The sequence below is a fragment of the Trachurus japonicus genome, unplaced genomic scaffold (genome assembly GCF_045865225.1).
Source record: "Trachurus japonicus isolate A0001 unplaced genomic scaffold, Traja_1.0 AP030010.1".
Lineage (NCBI taxonomy): Eukaryota > Metazoa > Chordata > Actinopteri > Carangiformes > Carangidae > Trachurus > Trachurus japonicus.
This window is the reverse complement of record NW_028220143.1, coordinates 41,974-63,665: the sequence shown is the minus strand read 5'-3', so window position 1 is coordinate 63,665 and position 21,692 is coordinate 41,974. Positions and strand designations below refer to the sequence as shown.

At 40.7% G+C, this 21,692-nt stretch overlaps 1 protein-coding gene across 2 annotated transcripts; it reads right to left on the bottom strand.

Annotated features, from left to right (window-relative positions):
- Positions 1–2,842: 2,842 nt before the first annotated feature.
- On the bottom strand, positions 2,843–10,220 carry LOC146960766 (B-cell receptor CD22-like). Of its 2 annotated transcripts, XM_085772073.1 has the most exons (8): positions 10,079–10,220; positions 8,647–9,003; positions 8,314–8,523; positions 4,415–4,675; positions 4,247–4,328; positions 4,098–4,158; positions 3,113–3,321; positions 2,843–3,031 (listed from the first exon to the last, which is right to left on the bottom strand). In XM_085772073.1, the coding sequence occupies exons 1-8, from the start codon at positions 10,149–10,151 to the stop codon at positions 2,965–2,967; spliced, it is 1,320 nt and encodes a 439-aa protein (XP_085628199.1). In that variant the 5' UTR covers positions 10,152–10,220; the 3' UTR covers positions 2,843–2,964. The 2 variants fall into 2 exon arrangements, with proteins under 2 accessions (XP_085628199.1, XP_085628198.1); XM_085772072.1 differs by lacking the exons at positions 8,314–8,523; positions 8,647–9,003; positions 10,079–10,220 and adding an exon at positions 7,449–7,741 and having other exon boundaries at positions 2,845–3,031.
- Between the last annotated feature and the right edge of the window lie 11,472 nt (positions 10,221–21,692).

Here is a 21,692-nt window from a genome sequence, read left to right as displayed (position 1 = left end):
TCAGTGGCCGCTGTTGCTGCTGTGTTTTTAAAAATACTGTGTTTGATTCTCGGGTTGAATGTCGCACTCGCTACTCTTCCAGTGACGACGCTCTGGCCACTAAGTGGAGGGCAGTTGATTGATGTTAGACTTTAGTATCGTCTCTCGGTTCACTTGGAACCAGGGCTGATGCATTACTAAAACAGTACCAGGTACCAGGTACTAGTGGAAAAGCAAAAAAACCCAAGATGAGTCACATTTGTCACTCACTAGTTACTGGACTAACACCTAACATCACTATAGCCAAAGCTAACAGCAGATTAAAAAGTCTAATTGTGTCAAAGTCCTTGTTCTGTTAAAATAAAATAAAATATCATTAACCATTGAAAGCATAAAAAAATAGTCTTAAAAAGTTTTTAAAACTTTCCACTCGTAAATGGTGATGTGTTTGTTATCGTGACTACAGTAAGCTCATGTTAGCTGGACAGATGCCTTAACCTTAGTAGCAATGGGTTAGCCATGTGCAACGTGTTAGCTAATACCTAATCTAACTACTTAGTTGAACCATTGGTACATAAAACAATTCACTGTCAAACATTGACATGTTAAGGAAACTGACATTCACACACCGAGGTTCAACCATTTTATGTTTTTCCCTCACTAGCTGCTTCTGGCTAATAGGATATTTGCTAACATCAGTGTAGCAAACACTAAGAGCAGATTGGCACAGACTATAATGTATTTCTAACCAAAGGAAAGACATACAGTACTAATATTTAATAAGTTGCAAACATACAATATATCGACCCTTTGCATAAAGTACAGGAGAAAATTAAAACTCACCTGGCAGAAAAAACTTACTTAAATAACGAGCTGCTCATAATGAAGAGAAATGGTTTTTGAATCCAGTTGTTAACTGTCTTTATTGTCCACGTATCATCAATGGTGTCTGACCACCTTCAATTTTCAATCAAATTTATAAAATTAATGTAAATTTATCAATGTAAAATTAATGTAGATTTGTTGTTGTTCTTTTTTTACTTACAGATGAAAATTTTCTGGCTGTGTCTGGGGGCTAAGCTAGCTGATTATTACAACATAATGTTAAAGACAGTGTGACAACAAGGGGGTGTGAAAAAGTAAAAGGATTCAGGTTGGGGGGGTGCATATGGTCATTGTCCCCACCACTTTTCAAAGTAAACTGACGCCCTTGGCATAACTATAGCCTAAAGAAAAAAAGCTAAATTCTTAACACAAAATGCATTTATAGAGTAAATTAATAAACAGGGAGCTCACATACCTGAGTAACACGCCATAACATCAGTACAGCAGCTTCACAAGGTCTGGTTTCCAACATCCACACCTTCACAGAGAACGGGGGGAGAACAGTGACGCACAAGAAAACATACTCATGCTAATATAGCCTAGCTTGACGACGTTAGGTTAGCTAGTTCAACAAAAGTGCTATACTCGATTTAAAAAATATATCACACCAAAATAATATTCTTACTGCGATGGACTAAAACCTGTGACCTGTACAAAGTAATATTTGCAGCTCTCAGTAGCAATTTTATTACATTTAACGCAGCAACGACAGGAGTAGTTATAAAGTCTTACTTATGCTCAGGAAGACGTCGAGCCGACTGATGGAAATGGCCGCGAAATAACAGGAAGTGGAACATCAACGGATTATCAGGAGCCAAAATAAAATACCATTGTTGAGATAATCACCTCGCCAAAATAAGAATTCAGACAGAAACAGATATGTATAAGAAAACTATTAATAACCTGGGAAAAAGTGGAGTTTTCATGAAATATGAATCTATGACATTGAACACATGGGCTACACTAGCATTAGCAAAGAGCTTGAGGAGGACGATGCTAACATGGCTGAAGAGCAGAGTTTCTTTCTCTTTTTTTTTTCTTTTTTAATGAGTTAGACCAGAAAGAAGACCATAACAGGTAGATGTTATTCACCCATCATGGGGTATCTTGTATCGGGCGCATGACGTCTGTCCGACTACCCATTTCTCCGACTCCGACCATACATTTCTTTATTTTTGCGTCCATCAGTCCGACCTCCCACTTCTCCGACTTAAGTAGCCCTAACCCTTAACCTTACCCTAAACCTAACCTCAACACTGTAGAATGGGTAGTCGGAGAAATGAGCCGTCGGACTTGTGGGCAGTCGGACTGACGTATGCTCCCCTCTTGTATCTGTTACCGAGCAGAGCAGAAACAATTTGCTTGGACCCACTGGTGTTAGAGCACCATCTACTGGTGCAAAATGAGTTTATAAAGTTTCAAATAAAGGTTCAAATATTAAAATGAAAAAGGGTGGGGGTGTCTGTTAACATAATAAACTATATGTGGCTACTCCAGACCCACTACATATCCTATATCTCTATATTCTTGTCTTCAAGCTGTTGTGTTTATGAGAAGTAGTTGACATCACACTGCCTGTTTTTTAGTCTCATTTAAAAAACCCTTCTTTCCCTGGCCTTCACAGTCTCTATGTGATAGTGGGTTGCCCTCTGGTCTAATTTTTTTTGTTTTAAATCTTTGTTGTTGTACAGCACTTTGGTCAATGCTGTTGTTTGTAAATGTGCTTTATAAATAAATGTGTATTGTATCAGTTGGTTTTGGCAACATTGGACTATTGTGTTGAGTTGTTCACTATCAAATCACTCACACAACACAAACTGGGTTGACTGTGTTTTATTCAGATATTTATATGATACAGTGTAACCTGCTGTTATATTTACAGTTTGTCATACAGAGGTCACATTCAGGTACATTTTCACAGCGAATATGATTGGATAAAAGTAGGAGGAGTAAGTGAGAAAATATGTTTTCATACATATACAACCCTTTAAAACAAAAAGAACACAAATAAGTATTTACATTCCCTACATAAACCACTGTTGTTTGTGTTTGTATTTTTCCTTGTCCTATTGATCAAAGTATAAACAACAGACCACAGATTCATGTGTGTTTGCTGACTGTGCTGTACAGTGCAAATGCATCGTTTCCATCTTGTTGTCGTCTTGTTCTGTGAAGAGAAGAATAAAACCTTCACTCTGACAGTTTTTAACCTGATGTGTGTTGTTTTCATGTGAGAGGAGCTGCTCACCCTGATGCACTGCTGGTGTTGTTCAGTCTGACAGCAGAGTATTCAACTCCATCCTCCTCCTCCTCAGTTTCTCTATGGAGACGACCTCTGATGTTGGAGTAGACAACATCTCCCTGGTTCTGCTGAGAGAAGCTGATGCTGGCGTACTGAAGGTCATCCTGCTGTCCTGCTGCAGAGGACGGGGAGTCAAACGCTGGACCCACGTTCAGCTGACGGGACAAACACATCTCAGTTATAACAAGACTTTTATTGTGTTGTAATTCCTATTGTCCACCACCAGAGGTCAGAGTATTCACACACTGCTTCATGTTCCTTGACACATTCAGCAAAGTCAATGAATCAGCATGTAGTGAGGTTCCACAGTTTAAAGCCACTTTTCTCAGCCTGAGGGATCTACACCATCATCCACAGCTTTAATGAACCATTGTTTGTCAAACACCAAGAAGGCAGCCATGAAGAAAGTGGACTAAACAGCTGATATAACAGTTTCCAGGTGAGTTTTAAAGGGACAACGAGGAGTTTCTCCATCGGCAAAACGAAAAATTCCATGACAATAAAAAAGTGTCATATTAATGTGGATGAATCTACGTTACCACTTGTTAATGGTCCATTTTAGATAAATCTATGGTTTTGTCTCTACGGTTATTTTGTTATTATTAGTGGTGGTGGAAATACTGGGCGAGCCGACCAGCGTTTCTTTACTTTCGGTTTCGTGGCGATTCATGAGGATAACACCGCCGAATCTCCGTTTATGGTGGGAACTACGACGGTATGTGATCGTCTTCCAACCTCTGACTTTAATTCTTGATGAATGAAAACATGAGTCTGTCTTGCGCCGGTCAAAGAATTTCACGGTGTACGCAGAGGCTCATAAATGTAGTGTGGAAACACTTCGCTTTTCCAAAACTCCTCGTTGTCCCTTTAACAGGACAAGTGCATTCATGCTTCATTTCACACTGGAAGACTTGAACTCTTCCTGTCTCACCTCTGCTCCGTTGTCAGGTCTCTCTCCTGGTTCACGCTGCTGTGGGAACAACTTGTCTCTTCTAGACAGGAGGAAAAACAGTCGAATGAATCAACTCCTACATTTAGATGGATCAGTGAAGATGATGATGGAGACACAGACGTTCTCACCTGATCCACAGGAAGACAGTGAGGAGGACCAGAACCAGGAGAACAACAGGGATTGTTCCAGCAGCTGCTGATTTCCATGAACCTGGAGGATCAGAAGGAAACACTGACAACTGATGAGGGAGTTACAGGACGACGGAGTCAACAGAGGATTAACACACATTTACTCACCTGGAACAACAGTCAGATTTAAGGTGGACTTCTGACGTCCTATTGTGTTCTGGGCTTCACAGGAATAACTCCCACTGTGTTCAGGTCTGAGGTCAGTGATGGTGAAGATCTGTCCTGAAGCTTTTGGTGAGTCTTCATCCTCCTTGTACCAGGTGTAATTAGCTGCTGGGTTAGCATCACTGCTACAGGTCAGAGTCACTGAACTGCCCTCCACTATCTCAGCAGAGGGACTCACTGACACAGAGGGAAGCTTTGGAGCATCTGGAGGAGGAAACATGAAGATGCAATATAGGCCTGCACGATATCAGGAAAATGTGCGATGTGCGTTGACACTGTTCAGTATTGCGATGACGATATGACTTGCGATAAATAATCAAACATTCAGGTGTGCTGCATATTAACCATACAGTTCCTGTGTCTTTCCGAAAACAACCTCAACACGCTGTAGTGTGTACTGTAGTGGTGGTGCTGTAACGCTGCCACACAAATACACCACAAACAGAGAAGAAGGGTGGAAAACTTGCGATGCTTAGGGATGGGTATTGATAAGAATTTAGCGATTCCGATTCCATTATCGATATTGCTTATCGATTCGATTCCTTATCGATTCTCTTATCGATTCTCATTGGGTGAGGGAATAAAAGAGAAATGGGTTTGTTTGCATTAATGCAGTGGTTCCCAACCTTTTTTGGCTCATGACCCCTTTTGACATCACAAATTTCTGGTGACCCTCATTCAAGATGAGCAAGCTCAGATATTTGTATATGCTGCATTTTATTTTATCTTGATTTATTCAAGAAAGTGAATATATCAAGAATATAGTTGTTTAAGATTGTGAAAAATAATTAGTTTATTTATTTATTTTTAATCAATTACTAGACATTTAAGGCGATCCCATTTGAATTCCAGGCGACCCCACATGGGGTCCCAACCCCAAGGTTGAAAACACTGCATTAATGGCTCTGACATTAAAAAAGTTGACAGGACCGACCTGCCTGGACAGGTTAACACTAGACCACTGTGGCTGTGGGGCAGCTGTGCTCCACAGGAGGAATTTAACAATGTTTCCATTACATGGTTTTTATGCATCTGTATCTTCTCACTAGTTATTGTTTTCATAACGTTCGTTTTTATGCGGAGCGAGTGAGCGAGCGAAAGAGAGAGAGCGCGCCAGAGAAAAGACACAGGGTGCAGCTACCGTTTCACCTGGCTACGAGCAAAACCTGAAAGGAAGTGATTAGAATGAAGAGAGAAAAACAGAAAGAATAGACATGTAGCCTGTTCAGGAGACGTTGTCCTGTCCTCATGACGTGAGGGAGGGAGGACCGGAGGGTGGCTCTGGCTCACAGGTTTAGTGATGAGGAAACGTCACTGTCAGCTGCATCTGTCAGCAGCTCCGCTCCACGCAGACACGCCACTAACTTTATTTTGTGAGAACAAACGGTGACGTGTGGATATAAACACTAAGCACCCTCATTTATAATGAAGATTGATTTTAACGGAACGTTACGTAACGTCATTAATCAATTAATGCGCGAGTTTCTGAACCAAACGGAATCGATAAGGGAATCGTTAAAGCAGACACGCACACGATTCCAAGAATTGATCCAAGTTGGAACCGGTTCCGAAGAGGAACCGGTTTTCGATTCCCATCCCTAGCGATGCTGTAAACAAACTCCAAACACTATAAGCCGACTAAACACAAGTTGTGCAAGTACAAATATGCTGATCGATGCTGCGTGGATGTGTTTCAGGCGTGGTATGTGAGGGACCTGACAGAAGTCCGCCACTGTTGTTGTTGTTACTAGGGCTGCCCCCAAATAGTTGACCAAGCACTGGTCGACCAAAAAAAATCACTGTGCGTTCACACCAAAAACCGACAAAGATTTCATTGGTAGATTGGTCACAGGAAAAAAATCATAAACATTTGGAGCCATGTCTTGTCAAAATTAAGTCAAAATCAATATGACTGAACTGTGTATGAAACGCTATAGGGCTTTTAATTTGAAGGGCCAGATACAGGAAGTGTGACACTCACTCCCTGTCAGTTTTTTGTTGTTGTTGTTGTTGTTGTTGTGGTTACACGGCACTGCCGGTCTCTTTCTCTTTTTTTTTTTTCAAAAACAACTTTTTCCGTTGTACTGTTGTTACAGACCTTTCTGGTTTGGAGACTCGGCGTGAAAGCACGTGTCACTGCTGTTTTCGGGTTATTAGCGATTAGCGGATGAGCCCCGGTCCCGTCCCAAAGCACTGTGTCACGGAGCAGATCCATGGTAGTCTCCGCTGCAGTCAGACACCCGCACCGCTCCAAGCAGCTGACACCCCCCCCCCCACCCGTCTTATACAGCCTGAGCTCAGTCACTTTCCCTCCTCATCTACTGTGTTTATTGGTGATAAACGGGCGTACTGCCTGTAATAACTGTAAAACCAGACCGGCGTGTTGAATCTCTGACCCAATACAGCCGGACTCACGAGTTTCTCAACCCGACCATGGGCAAAAAAGGAAAAAGAAAGCCAGTAGCAACACTGGTTTTGAGACAGGTAACTGTTAACATTAATCAACGTTTATCAACTGTGATGTGTGCGTGTGAGTGACTATGGCGGAACGGGGGAGCATACGTCAGTCCGACTGCCCACAAGTCCGACGGCTCATTTCTCCGACTACCCATTCTACAGTGTTGAGGTTAGGTTTAGGGTAAGGTTAAGGGTTAGGGCTACTTAAGTCGGAGAAGTGGGAGGTCGGACTGATGGACGCAAAAATAAAGAAATGTATGGTCGGAGTCGGAGAAATGGGTGGTCGGAGAAATGGGTAGTCGGACAGACGTCATGCGCCCGGCGGAACGTGTCGACGGGGAGTCCGACCGCGGGGGGATGAATACAACGTACTAATCGCATTTCAGGCAACCTTACGCGATGTGTTTATCGTGCATGTCGACATCGCGATGACGATGGAAATACGATTTATCGGGCAGCCCTAATGCAATATTAAAACTATTATGTACAACTTGAATTTCAAGATGTGTCTTCTACTTACACAGGACGTCTATAAACAGAGACGTAGAGTCGATCCGTCCATATTGATTCTCAGACCTGCAGTGGTAGGTCCCTCTGTCCTCAGAGCTGATGGAGGAGAAATGATAAACTCCTTCTGCTCCTTGATGAAGAGTTTGTTTCTCCTTGTACCAGGTGAGTTTAGCTGCTGGGTTAGCATCACTGCTACAGGTCAGAGTCACTGAACTGCCCTCCACTATCTCAGCGGAGGGACTCACTGACACAGAGGGAAGCTTTGGAGCATCTGGAGCAACAAACATCAACAGCACAGTTTAACTGCAGAGCTACATGTTGTATTTGAATATTTGAGAAACAATTCATAGTTCTGTGTTTAGATGCAAATGAAATGTTGTGTCTGGAAATCATTATTCTGGTTAATATTCAGCTTCGTATAGGTTTTAAAATAAACTCTCACATTTGACATAAACAGGTAAACGTGCTGATTTCCTCCCCATCACATTCTTAGCTTCACAATAATACTGTCCAGAGTCAGAGGGCTGGATGGAGCTGAAGACAAACTGTGGCCGGTCACTGAAATGTTTCCATGTTTTTTCATTCAGCCTGTACCAGTTGAGTTTAGCTGCTGGGTTAGCATCACTGCTACAGGTCAGAGTCACTGAACTGCCCTCCACTATCTCAGCAGAGGGACTCACTGACACAGAGGGAAGCTTTGGAGCATCTGGAGGAGGAAACATGAGGAGAAGTCAACTTTAACTGTCTGTTCACAGTAGAAGTGAATATGATGTAGTTGATAGTTTATACAGAGGTTGATCCAGTATGAGACATAAACTGTGTAGTGAAAGGTTTTAGTTTGACATTGTATTAGTGACACTGTGGAGTAAACTCACACACTGGAGGAGAGCGGTGATCCTCACATCCTTTAAGAGCACAGGAATATCTGTTGTAATCATTAAAAGAGACTCTAATAGAAAATGTTTTCTCCTCCATCTTCAGTTCGTTCTTGTACCAGACAAATGAAGGACGACCAGCTGCTTTAAAACTGCTGTGACACTTCAGCTCTACCTGGTCTGATGATCTTTCCACCAGCACCTGGAGGTCTGGACATGTGAAGAAAGAACAGACATGAACTAAACTAGAAAAGTACAAACACAGAGACAAATAAAGATTCTCAGTCGTCAATGACTTGAACCAAACGATAAATATTCCAGTAAAAACGTTACCTCTGACAGACAAAGTCACTCCAGGTTCACCTGTGTATTTCCCATATTGATTTGTTGTCAATCTGAACTTGTAAACAGCTGAGTCTCTCTCTCTCAGGTCTCTGATTGTCAGAGTGCAGCGTTTCCTCCAATCACAGTGATTCTCCACACGACCTGTGTAGTCTGAGTCTGTTGTCAGATCCACAGCATCATAATTAATCCACTTAGTGAACCAGAATCTTCGCTGAACTGTAGTGTAAATGTTATTTATCCTTGATGGGTAACTGTATGTGCAGCTCATTTCCACTGTTGATCCTTTAGATGCACAGATGTGAGTGTCAGTGTAAGCCACTCCCCAGTCTCTCTGACCCTGTATCACTGTAACACAGAGCACAGCAGAAACCACAGTCAGACTCACAACAACACAGTGAAGTTTTATGGAGCTAATTCAACATGTAAACCTGCTACATGACTAAAACACATTTACTAAACTACTTGGCTCCAACACGTCTCACTGACATGTCTGTGATATTGTTCTATATTGTTATTTATATGTCACTGAAGAAAAGTCATATTCTCAGTCTTCTCTCTGTGCTTATGCTGGCATGCATTTGAATGCATGAATATATTGTTATTCACACTTGGTTTCTACTGTAAGGGAGGGCGGGTCACTGTGAACCAAACAGGGAGTGGAAACATCACACTTACATCTACAAGTAACAAAATTAACCATTGACGTCTAAGTAGTTCCTTATTTTGAGCCTTGGTAGCTGTTCCCTCGTTCTCTTAAACAGGATGTACGGACATTTGTAGAATAACTCTACATTTACTAATCATTCAGATGACAGGGCACTTGACCATTATCAAGGACTCACACGCTCTCCACAATTTTTTGAACAATTTGAACTGCTCCCATCAAGCAAATGTTTCCAAAGCATAAAAAAGCGGAACCACCAGACTGATCAACAGCTTCCTTCCATAAGCTGTTCAACTGCTGAACCGCTGATCTGAAGTATACACACCATGACGCTATAGTAGGCTACCTGTAACTGGTTTTGTTTTTAAATCATTTATTCATCATCCTCCATCCTCATTTGGCACTTTAACAACTGTACTGTACTACAAGTGTGTGTGTGTGGTTTTCACAATGGATTCCTGGAAGAAACGCTCTCTCATTCTGTCTGCACTACTATACAGTAGAATGATAATCAACATGATTTGATCTGATACAGCTTCATTCATACAGTTAATTTAGACAGCACCAGCCTCACTGTGCAATAACACAGATAAACAAAGACTCACATTATGTTTTCACTATTTCTTGAGTTCATATATCTACCACTAAACTTATAAAGGAGAATAATGTTTTATATCTATTGACTCAAACCTGTTTCATCTTGATCCGAGTGTGTTTTACTAAATGTCCTACAAAGTAAATGTAGATGTACAGTACCTGGTGCAGTGAGAAGAAGGACGAGGACAAATCCACTTGATGCTGCTGTTAAACTCATCACTGCTCCTCTCATCTCTCTGTTTGTCTTCAGACACAATAAAACACATGAACAGTGTATGAAAGAAACATAAATTTGATGTAAAACCTGATTTCATCTGACAAGAGAGGAGAGTGATGATCGACTGTGCTCAGGGGACAGAAGTCAAGCTGTTAAAAGAAGATGAATAAATTCCTGTTAACATTATGCATATTCATGAGGTTCATGAATGTGTGACCTACAGCCATGCTCTCGCCTTCGAGACTACCGGGGCAAGCCGTCAGAGACACATGAGAATTGAGGAACTGATAAAAACAAGTGTTTAATCTTTCTTAGGGTCTAAACATCTTTTTCACCAGTGTAAACAGATGAAATAAACAGATTCACTGTCGTTTGACAGTTGAACAACTTATGTTTAATGTCAGGGACTCTCAAATTGATAATTAACAAGCTGCTAGTTACTGGGGTAACAGGTAACATCAGTATAGCTGAAGCCAACAGCAAACTAGCCTACCACTGAAGTTTTCTAGGCAATGGTTCAACTGTTATTTTTTAACAGGGTGCACTTCCATCTTCAGTTAATGGCATCCTATTCTATATCATAAATATTAATCATACACATATTGATGAAAATATGGTGATCTAAAGGTGTCCAAAAACGTCTTTTGTTCTGTAAAGCTACGATACTGGGCTAACAGTATAGCCAAAGCCAACAGCAGACTACCATTGGTAAGCAAACGTTTCTAGCCAATGGTTCAAATATCAACAGAAGGACTCATTTAAAAACACATTGTACGCCATGTTCAGTTAACGGCATCCAATCTGTATCATAAATGTGAAGTATGATAAACATATTGATGAAACCAAAATGTGTCAGAAAACTTGATTTGTTCCACGATTTTATGCAGTCATCCTTTAACCTAAAACATTTAAAGCATCAACATTTCTCAGACCACGTTTAAAACGTTTCACTCAGTGACTTGTCCGTTATCATGACTACGGTACAGTAAGCTAACGTTATCTGTAGCACTGACGACTTTACATTGGTAAGTAATGGTTAGCAATATGTAAACTAACAACTCATGCCATCACTACATTTAATGGTTGAATCAGTGGTACGTGAAACCACTGACTGTTGAATGTTATTAACATGTCAGGGAAACTAATATTCACACGGCGAAATTCAACACTAGTCTGCTATTAGCTAATAGCCTAATGGCTAATGTCAGTTTAGCCAAAACTAACGGCAGATTACCGCAGACTATTCTTCACCAAAGGAAAGACACACTAGGCCTAATATTTAACAAGTTGCTAACACACATTAACATATTGCCTGCTTGTATAACAGATATTGACACTCACCTGGCAGGAGTGAGAACTGAAATAGCTTGAGGTTCATTATGGAAAACACAGTGCAAATTAGCGCAGATTAAATGGGAACTATACAAGTCCGGTCTCTTCTCCTCTGGGTTGCTAACCCTCTCCGCCATACGCATAATTTGTTTTCAGCAAAGCCGTTGAGAAATCAATCCATGTTACAATGTTAATGGGTATATTTGTGTAGTCTTATCTGTCATAAACAAGCGCGTTCTTGTGGCGGTGCCGCAGAGACGAGAGCTGGGACACCGGGTTGGAGGCTCTGATCTTACGAGGTTGGTTTTCAGCCAAGAGACGCTATAGGTGGAAGGCAGAGAGCCTCCATTCTCCCTGGAACTATTTACAAGTCAGTTATTAAACCAGCTACATTACTCTGAAGCTGTTTAATTAAGGTAAAAATGTAGCGTGGTTAAGATAAAAAATCCTGCATAGTTCCTCTTTAAAATGTATGTTTAGCATGGATGTGCTGTATAATTACTCTCTAACACAGAACATTTCAACATTATTCAAAAGGTAGCCTACCAGATAAGATTCAGAAAAGAAAATTGAATTTGAGCCCACTGTGGGTCTTAAAAATAGTGTAATCACTCACCTATCAGACGATGTAGCCCAAACTTTGTGCAAAAATCTATTTGAGCAAATCCGGCCATTGGATAATGCAGGTGCACGAATTCTGCGTCACGTTGCTCACGATTTATCAGCCAACGATATCAGGAACCATCATCCATCAATAAAATGTCTGAGAAAAACGAGGAGACTTGTCCATCACAGCCGAAACAAACTCTCTTCCTCCAGATCCCTGTGCTCCATCACTTAGCCTAGCTAGCTAAGTTAGCAAGCTATAACGTAGCAAGCCTATTAGCTAACGTTAGCTAAACACACTCACACACATACACACACGCCGAGCTCGGTCCCGCCCCAAACATTGAATATCCCGCCCGCTCGATAACAACCAATCAAATTTGTTTTCCTTACTCAGGTAAACTCGTGCGGAAACTTAACTCGTGGAAACTCATAGAAGCAGGTGCAACAAACAGGACAAACGGCCATTTTAACACCTTTAAAACTACGATTTCAAACATCTAAGATTTTCAAAAATCCGACCGTTGGTAACCGTTGTTGCGTCATCAGTGGTGTGCGAACTCCGCCACACAGGAGGTGATGCTAATAATAATAATAATAATAGCTAATATTAATAATAATAGGCTAATACATTTTATTTGTAAAGCACTTTTCATAAAGTAGCCTAATCTCAAAGTGCAAAATGCTAACGCTACTGAGGAGGAGGAGGAGGAGGAGGAGGAGGAGGAGGAGGAGGAGGAGAAGACAGAAAGAAGTTAGATGGTTACTCACACATCATGGACGATCCTGTATCCTGTGTTGTTGTTTTTTCCAGCTGAATCCCCCTCAACTTTTTTCTGCGTGTCACTCCCCATTTCCTGTCTCCACCTGTCCTCTTGAAATAAAGGTGTAAAAGTTTAAACAAAAAGAACTTTAAATCCCTCACCAAAGAGACAAAATAAATCTAAAGAAATTCACAAAATATAGCCTACTATTCATCACATTTATGAATTATTTCATATGATTAATCACATTTATCACACTACTGACTGTAGAAAATGACATTTACCAAACCCATCAATTCAAGGAGATGAGGACTAATTTAGGCCTAGGTGAAGCAGTTGACTAGTGTCGAATCAACCGATCTTTAGTTTTATATCTGTATTATATAGCCTATCTTTCAGTCTCAAGGTCCATAGCAAGACAAACACAACAACAGACTCACAATACAAACAATAAAAGAGAACTAGAAAATTTCCTCTCGGGAAATTTTGAATGGGCCACGGGAGCTACTGCGGGTTGTGCCATCTCTGTCAACATGGGAATCAAACCCACGATCTTAAGGTCAAGACAGAGCTGATCAGACAGACACATGATCATCTTTCTATAAGCACTGATATGGAGGAGCTGTAACCACATTAGGTTAACTGTGTGTGTGTGTGTGTGTGTGTGTGTGTGTGTGTGTGTGTGTGTGTGTGTGTGTGTGTGTGTGTGTGTGTGTGTGTGTGTGTGTGACTGTAATCACATGAAGCTGGCTCTAGAGTCTGTGTGTGTGTGTGTGACTGACTTGTCACATAGTTAGTTAGTAGCTGCATCCTGTGTCAGTCTGATTTAGCTGTGTCTGTGTTTATAAACATTTAAACGAGCGCCAGGTGGATTGTTTATGAAGTTAACGAGCTCTGGCCTGAGAATCAAAGAGGTTACCACGGCGATAGGGGCCCCCGCAGGCTGAGACAGACAGAAACGTGGAGAAAAACAGCCATTTTCTGCCTCTAAACCGGCCTCACAATTAGGCTTAGCATGACAAAACGGTAACTCCTATCAGAACAAAACACAGATCAACGTTGCTCTAAGGACTTACTGAAAATTTCGGTACGATTTGGTGTTTCTACAGTAAATATTTTGGCGACGCTGGCAGTTTTAAAACATCAGGCCGTTCTGCTCCTCTCAGAAAATATTTGTATTGGACTCAATGAGGAGCAGGGACAGACGTGGCCGCACTCAGAGGCTGATTCTGTAAGTTCTGTAAGTCTCTCTGATATTTTGAGCACATGACATGAGAGATAACAAGTTTGTCTTACAAATTCTGAAAAAATTATGTCTGTAGAGTGTAAATTGTGGCCGTGGTGGCAATTTATCCAGAAAAAATACAGAATGTTTCTTCACTCTCTCCCACTCTAACCGATGATGTCACGCACTCTGACACGAACATTCCATGCAATACACACCCATTATAAACTCATAATTTCTCCAAAAATGATCATGGTCATTGATCAGGGATTGATCAAAAACTATATGACCTATCAAAACGTGGAGTAATACGACAATACACAAGACTTGTGTCTACTGTTTAAAGTTTAAATGGAGTCTCTAGGTGAAAGTATGCCTGAGCAGTAGACTTTTGTTAAACTCCAATGATTGGTCTTTTTCGGTCTTTTTTTTTCGCCCGTCCCATTGACTTACATGCAAAATTTTTGCGCAGTTTTTCGCGACTACGTCGCGAAAAATTCGTAAACTGTTGAGAAAAGTAATAGCACAGCGATCCCGATCAGGACGCACGTTTTGATATATAATATGTCCTGCAACTCTTCGAGTTGCAGGACTAGTAGCACATCGAAAATCGTCCGGAAGATGAAGGAGAACTAGAAAAAGATAGCATTTCCTGCAGAAAATGCGTGTGAATGCTGAAAGCAGCTGAACGCTGTTGCTGAAGCAATGCTGAATGAGCTGAAGAAATTGTTGAATCAATGCTAAATTAGTTGACGAAACTGCTAAAGCAATGTTGAAAAGACTAATGCTAGAGTAGAGTAGAGAGTAGATGAATACTTTATTCATCCCTAGGAGGGAAAAAGCTGAAACATATAACTTGTAGTGTGAGATGAATGCCTTTTTAAAGGTAAAAAGCAGTAGAAATGCTAAAGGAAGAAGAAAACATTGAAATTCTGCATGTTTAAATGTAATGGTTAAATAGTTGAAATCTGCAGCTAACCTGACAGGAAGGACAACTGATGAACCAGCACTAACATAGCCGAAGCAATGGCTGAGAATATATTTAAAAGTAGAAGATGTGAGACTTTGTATGAAATGGCTGGAAATTACTTGAATTGTCAAAGAAGAGTTTGAAAAATTCCTGAATTAGGAAAAAAGTTAATGCCTACTGAAATACATTGTAAACTGACAGCAGAAGAACATTGTTGAAGAATATAGATGGAGCATTAGCTGAGGAGTAGAACATGTAAACAGCGGGTTTAATGGTGTGAAATGGTTGAGAAGAGCCTCAGTAGTTTAGGATACGTGTAAAACAATGTGTTCAACATGACCAAAATGGGGAAATGTGTATTTTCAGTTTAAATAGCTAAAGAACTAAATTAACAGAAACAAGTCCATTAACTACAACAGGAAGATAGAGAGGTACATACAAAACAGTCAGACAACTGTAGGAAAAGTGTGTGTGTGTGTGGAAGATATACAAAAAGTTCTGACCTGACAACTGTATGAAATGTGTGTGTGTCTGTTTGTGTATGGTTAGTGTGTGTCCATTTGTGTGTGTGTTTGTTGTGTGTGCATGTGTGTCTGTTTGTGTAAATTGTGTATGTGTTTGGTAAGTGGTTGTATGTTTGTTGGGTGTGTGTGTGTGTGTGTGTGTGTGTGTGTGTTTGTGTGTGTGTGGTAGTTAGTGTGTGTCCATTTGTGTGTGTGTGTGTGTGTGTGTTGGATGTGTGTGTATGGTGAGTGTGTGTCCATTTGTGTGTGTGCGTGTGTGTGTATGGTGTGTGTGTGTGTGTGTGTAGTAGTTAGTGTGTGTCCATTTGTGTGTGTGTGTTGGATGTGCATGCATGGTGAGTGTGTGTCCATTTGTGTGTGTGTGTGTGTGTGTGTGTGTGTGTTGGATGTGTGTGTATGGTGAGTGTGTGTCCATTTGTGTGTGTGTGTGTGTGTGTGTGTGTCCATTTGTGTGTGTGTGTGTGTGTGTTGTGTGTGTATGTGTGTGTGTGTGTGTGTGTGTGTGGTAGTTAGTGTGTGTCCATTTGTGTGTGTGTGTGACCGACAGACAGTCAGACAGAGAGAATGTGTGTGCGTTGCCATGGTGACGTTGCCATGGTGAGGTTACCATGGTGAGGTTGCCATGTTGAGGTTACCATGTAACTGTTGGCTGGTGGCTTTAAGGTATGGTGGCAGCTTTAACCATAGGCTTTAACTGCTCTGTGACACCCTCAAACAGATCTAATGTACGACAAATCTGTACTTAGTACGAGCAAAAGGTTTACATTTTCCGAACCATAAGACCTTGCTGAACGCGTCCATGTCACTTTGGTGTTTCTAGAGTAAAAATTGTTGATTGGGTCGCAGGTTGGAAACTTTGGGACGTTTAGAAAATCAGCGCCTACTTTTGAATGGGAGTCAATGAGAGGAAGGGAGGGAATTGGCCACACTCAGAGGCTCCCAGTTTAAATTGTGTTCGTCTCTCTGGTTTTTTGAGCACATGAAGAGATCAAGGATGAGCTTGTCTACAAGCATGCCCGAAATTATGTGTGTAGAGTGTAATCTGTGGCCGTGCTGACAGGATAGAGAGAAAAATGTGAGAGGATTTTTAGACCCTCTGTCACTCTACCAACTGCCAACGTCCGAACATTCCGTCCCATTGACTTTCATGTTAAATCTGAATTTTGTCAGAAATTTTAATGATTTTAAAACTATACATATATCTGAAACTGTTGAAGATATCAATAAGCTGAGATATAGCTGAATAGTTGAAAGGTTTGTGAACAGTTTAAAAGTTGAATGAAGTCTGTAGCTGAAAGTATGCTGAAGCTATTAGAGGCTGAATGAAGCAGAAGATTTGAAGAGTTTGAAGACTGTTTCAATGTATTTCCTATGAGAGAAAAATTGCACAAAAAGTTAAATATTTTAAAAAGTATAAATAGTATGAAAGAGAAAAATAATAGCATAAATGTCCTGAAAAAGCTGCACGTTTTGATATATGAATTGTTGAAATAGCACAAAGTATGAAGAAGGAGTTAAACGCAGAAAAAGGGAAGAAGAAGTAAGAATAATAACTAGAAAAAGATAGCATTTCCTGCAGAAAATGCGTGTGAATGCTGAAAGCAGCTGAACGCTGTTGCTGAAGCAATGCTGAATGAGCTGAAGAAATTGTTGAATCAATGCTAAATTAGTTGACGAAACTGCTAAAGCAATGTTGAAAAGACTAATGCTAGAGTAGAGTAGAGTAGAGTAGAGTAGAGTAGAGTAGAGTAGAGTAGAGTAGAGAGTAGAGGAATACTTTATTCATCCCTAGGAGGGAAAAAGCTGAAACATATAACTTGTAGTGTGAGATGAATGCCTTTTTAAAGGTAAAAAGCAGTAGAAATGCTAAAGGGAGAAGAAAACATTGAAATTCTGCATGTTTAAATGTAATGGTTAAATAGTTGAAATCTGTAGCTAACCTGACAGGAAGGACAACTGATGAACCAGCACTAACATAGCTGAAGCAATGGCTGAGAATATATTTAAAAGTAGAAGATGTGAGACTTTGTATGAAATGGCTGGAAATTACTTGAATTGTCAAAGAAGAGTTTGAAAAATTCCTGAATTAGGAAAAAAGTTAATGCCTACTGAAATACATTGTAAACTGACAGCAGAAGAACATTGTTGAAGAATATAGATGGAGCATTAGCTGAGGAGTAGAACATGTAAACAGCGGGTTTAATGGTGTGAAATGGTTGAGAAGAGCCTCAGTAGTTTAGGATACGTGTAAAACAATGTGTTCAACATGACCAAAATGGGGAAATGTGTATTTTCAGTTTAAATAGCTAAAGAACAAAATTAACAGCAACGAGTCCATTAACTACAACAGGAAGATAGAGAGGTACACAAAACAGTCAGACAACTGTAGGAAAAGTGTGTGTGTGTGTGTGTGTGTGTGTGTGTGTGTGTGTGTGTGTGTGTGAGAGAGAGAGAGTGAGGAAGATATACAAAAGTGTGTGTGTGTGTGTGTGTGTGTGTGTGTGTGTGTGTGTGTGTGTGTGTGTGTGTGTGTGTGTGTGTGTGTGAGTGAGGAAGATATACAAAAAGTTCTGGCCTGACAACTGTATGAAATGTGTGTGTGTTGGACGTGTGTGTCTGTTTGTGTATGGTTAGTGTGTGTCCATTTGTGTGTGTGTTTGTTGTGTGTGCATGTGTGTCTGTTTGTGTGTAATTGTGTAAATTGTGTATGTGTTTGGTAAGTGGTTGTATGTTTGTTGGGTGTGTGCGTGTGTGTGTGTGTGTGTGTGTGTGGTAGTTAGTGTGTGTCCATTTGTGAGTGTGTGTGTGTGTGTGTTGGATGTGTGTGTATGGTGAGTGTGTGTGTGTGTGTGTGTTTGTGTGTGTGTGTGGTAGTTAGTGTGTGTCCATTTGTGTGTGTGTGTGTGTGTGTGTTGGATGTGTGTGTATGGTGAGTGTGTGTCCATTTGTGTGCGTGTGTGTTGGATGTGTGTGTATGGTGTGTGTGTGTGTGTGTGTGTGTGTGTAGTAGTTAGTGTGTGTCCATTTGTGTGTGTGTGTGTGTGTGTGTGTGTTGGACGTGTGTGTATGGTGAGTGTGTGTGTGTGTGTGTGTGTTTGTGTGTGTGTGTGTGTGTGATAGTTAGTGTGTGTCCATTTGTGTGTGTGTGTGTGTGTGTGTGTGTTGGATGTGTGTGTATGGTGAGTGTGTGTCCATTTGTGTGTGTGTGTGTGTCCATTTGTGTGTGTGGTAGTTAGTGTGTGTCCATTTGTGTGTGTGTGTGTCTATGACTGACAGACAGTCAGACAGAGAGAATGTGTGCGTTGCCATGGTGACGTTGCCATGGTGAGGTTACCATGGTGAGGTTGCCATGGTGAGGTTACCATGTTGAGGTTACCATGTAACTGTTGGCTGGTGGCTTTAAGGCATGGTGGCAGCTTTAACCATAGGCTTTAACTGCTCTGTGACACCCTCAAACAGATCTAATGTACGATAAATCTGTACTTAGTACGAGCAAAAGGTTTACATTTTCCGAACCATAAGACCTTGCTGAACACGTCCATGTCACTTTGGTGTTTCTAGAGTAAAAATTGTTGATTGTGTCGCAGGTTGGAAACTTTGGGACGTTTAGAAAATCAGCGCCTACTTTTGAATGGGAGTCAATGGGAGGAGAGAGGGAAATGGCTGCACTCGGAGGCTCTTAGTTTAAATTGTGTTCGTCTCTCTGGTTTTCTGAGCACATGAAAAGATCAAGGATGAGCTTGTCTACAAGCATGCCCGAAATTATGTGTGTAGAGTGTAATCTGTGGCCGTGCTGGCAGGATAGAGAGAAAAATGTGAGAGGATTTTTAGACCCTCTGTCACTCTACCAACTGCCAACGTCCGAACATTCCGTCCCATTGACTTTCATGTTAAATCTGAATTTTGTCAGAAATTTTAATGATTTTAAAACTATACATATATCTGAAACTGTTGAAGATATCAATAAGCTGAGATATAGCTGAATAGTTGAAAGGTTTGTGAACAGTTTAAAAGTTGAATGAAGTCTGTAGCTGAAAGTATGCTGAAGCTATTAGAGGCTGAATGAAGCAGAAGATTTGAAGAGTTTGAAGACTGTTTCAATGTATTCCTATGGGAAAAAAATTGCACAAAAAGTTAAATATTTTAAAAAGTATAAATAGTATGAAAGAGAAAAATAATAGCATAAATGTCCTGAAAAAGCTGCACGTTTTGATATATGAATTGTTGAAATAGCACAAAGTATGAAGAAGGAGTTAAACGCAGAAAAAGGGAAGAAGACTCAGAATAATAATAATAATAAGTTTAAAGAAACAAAATGGCCGAACAGAATAACAATACTGTGAATGCTTCCAGCATTCACACTAACTAGAAAAAGATAGCATTTCCTGCAGAAAATGCGTGTGAATGCTGAAAGCAGCTGAACGCTGTTGCTGAAGCAATGCTGAATGAGCTGAAGAAATTGTTGAATCAATGCTAAATTAGTTGACGAAACTGCTAAAGCAATGTTGAAAAGACTAATGCTAGAGTAGAGTAGAGAGTAGAGGAATACTTTATTCATCCCTAGGAGGGAAAAAGCTGAAACATATAACTTGTAGTGTGAGATGAATGCCTTTTTAAAGGTAAAAAGCAGTAGAAATGCTAAAGGGAGAAGAAAACATTGAAATTCTGCATGTTTAAATGTAATGGTTAAATAGTTGAAATCTGTAGCTAACCTGACAGGAAGGACAACTGATGAACCAGCACTAACATAGCTGAAGCAATGGCTGAGAATATATTTAAAAGTAGAAGATGTGAGACTTTGTATGAAATGGCTGGAAATTACTTGAATTGTCAAAGAAGAGTTTGAAAAATTCCTGAATTAGGAAAAAAGTTAATGCCTACTGAAATACATTGTAAACTGACAGCAGAAGAACATTGTTGAAGAATATAGATGGAGCATTAGCTGAGGAGTAGAACATGTAAACAGCGGGTTTAATGGTGTGAAATGGTTGAGAAGAGCCTCAGTAGTTTAGGATACGTGTAAAACAATGTGTTCAACATGACCAAAATGGGGAAATGTGTATTTTCAGTTTAAATAGCTAAAGAACAAAATTAACAGCAACGAGTCCATTAACTACAACAGGAAGATAGAGAGGTACATACAAAACAGTCAGACAACTGTAGGAAAAGTGTGTGTGTGTGTGTGTGTGTGTGTGTGTGTGTGTGTGTGTGTGTGTGTGTGTGTGTGTGTGTGTGTGTGTGTGTGTGTGTGTGTGTGTGTGTGTGTGTGTGTGTGTGAGAGAGAGTGAGGAAGATATACAAAAGTGTGTGTGTGTGTGTGTGTGTGTGTGTGAGTGAGGAAGATATACAAAAAGTTCTGGCCTGACAACTGTATGAAATGTGTGTGTGTTGGACGTGTGTGTCTGTTTGTGTATGGTTAGTGTGTGTCCATTTGTGTGTGTGTTTGTTGTGTGTGCATGTGTGTCTGTTTGTGTGTAATTGTGTAAATTGTGTATGTGTTTGGTAAGTGGTTGTATGTTTGTTGGGTGTGTGCGTGTGTGTGTGTGTGTGTGTGTGTGTGGTAGTTAGTGTGTGTCCATTTGTGTGTGTGTGTGTGTGTGTTGGATGTGTGTGTATGGTGAGTGTGTGTGTGTGTGTGTGTTTGTGTGTGTGTGTGTGTGGTAGTTAGTGTGTGTCCATTTGTGTGTGTGTGTGTGTGTGTGTGTGTGTGTGTTGGATGTGTGTGTATGGTGAGTGTGTGTCCATTTGTGTGCGTGTGTGTTGGATGTGTGTGTATGGTGTGTGTGTGTGTGTGTGTGTGTGTAGTAGTTAGTGTGTGTCCATTTGTGTGTGTGTGTGTGTGTGTGTGTGTTGGATGTGTGTGTATGGTGAGTGTGTGTCCATTTGTGTGTGTGTGTGTGTGTGTGTGTGTTGGATGTGTGTGTATGGTGAGTGTGTGTCCATTTGTGTGTGTGTGTGTGTGTGTGTGTGTGTGTTGGATGTGTGTGTATGGTGAGTGTGTGTCCATTTGTGTGTGTGTGTGTGTGTGTGTGTGTGTGTGTGTGTGGTAGTTAGTGTGTGTCCATTTGTGTGTGTGTGTGTGTGTGTGTCCATTTGTGTGTGTGTGTGTGTGTGTGTGTGTGTGTGGTAGTTAGT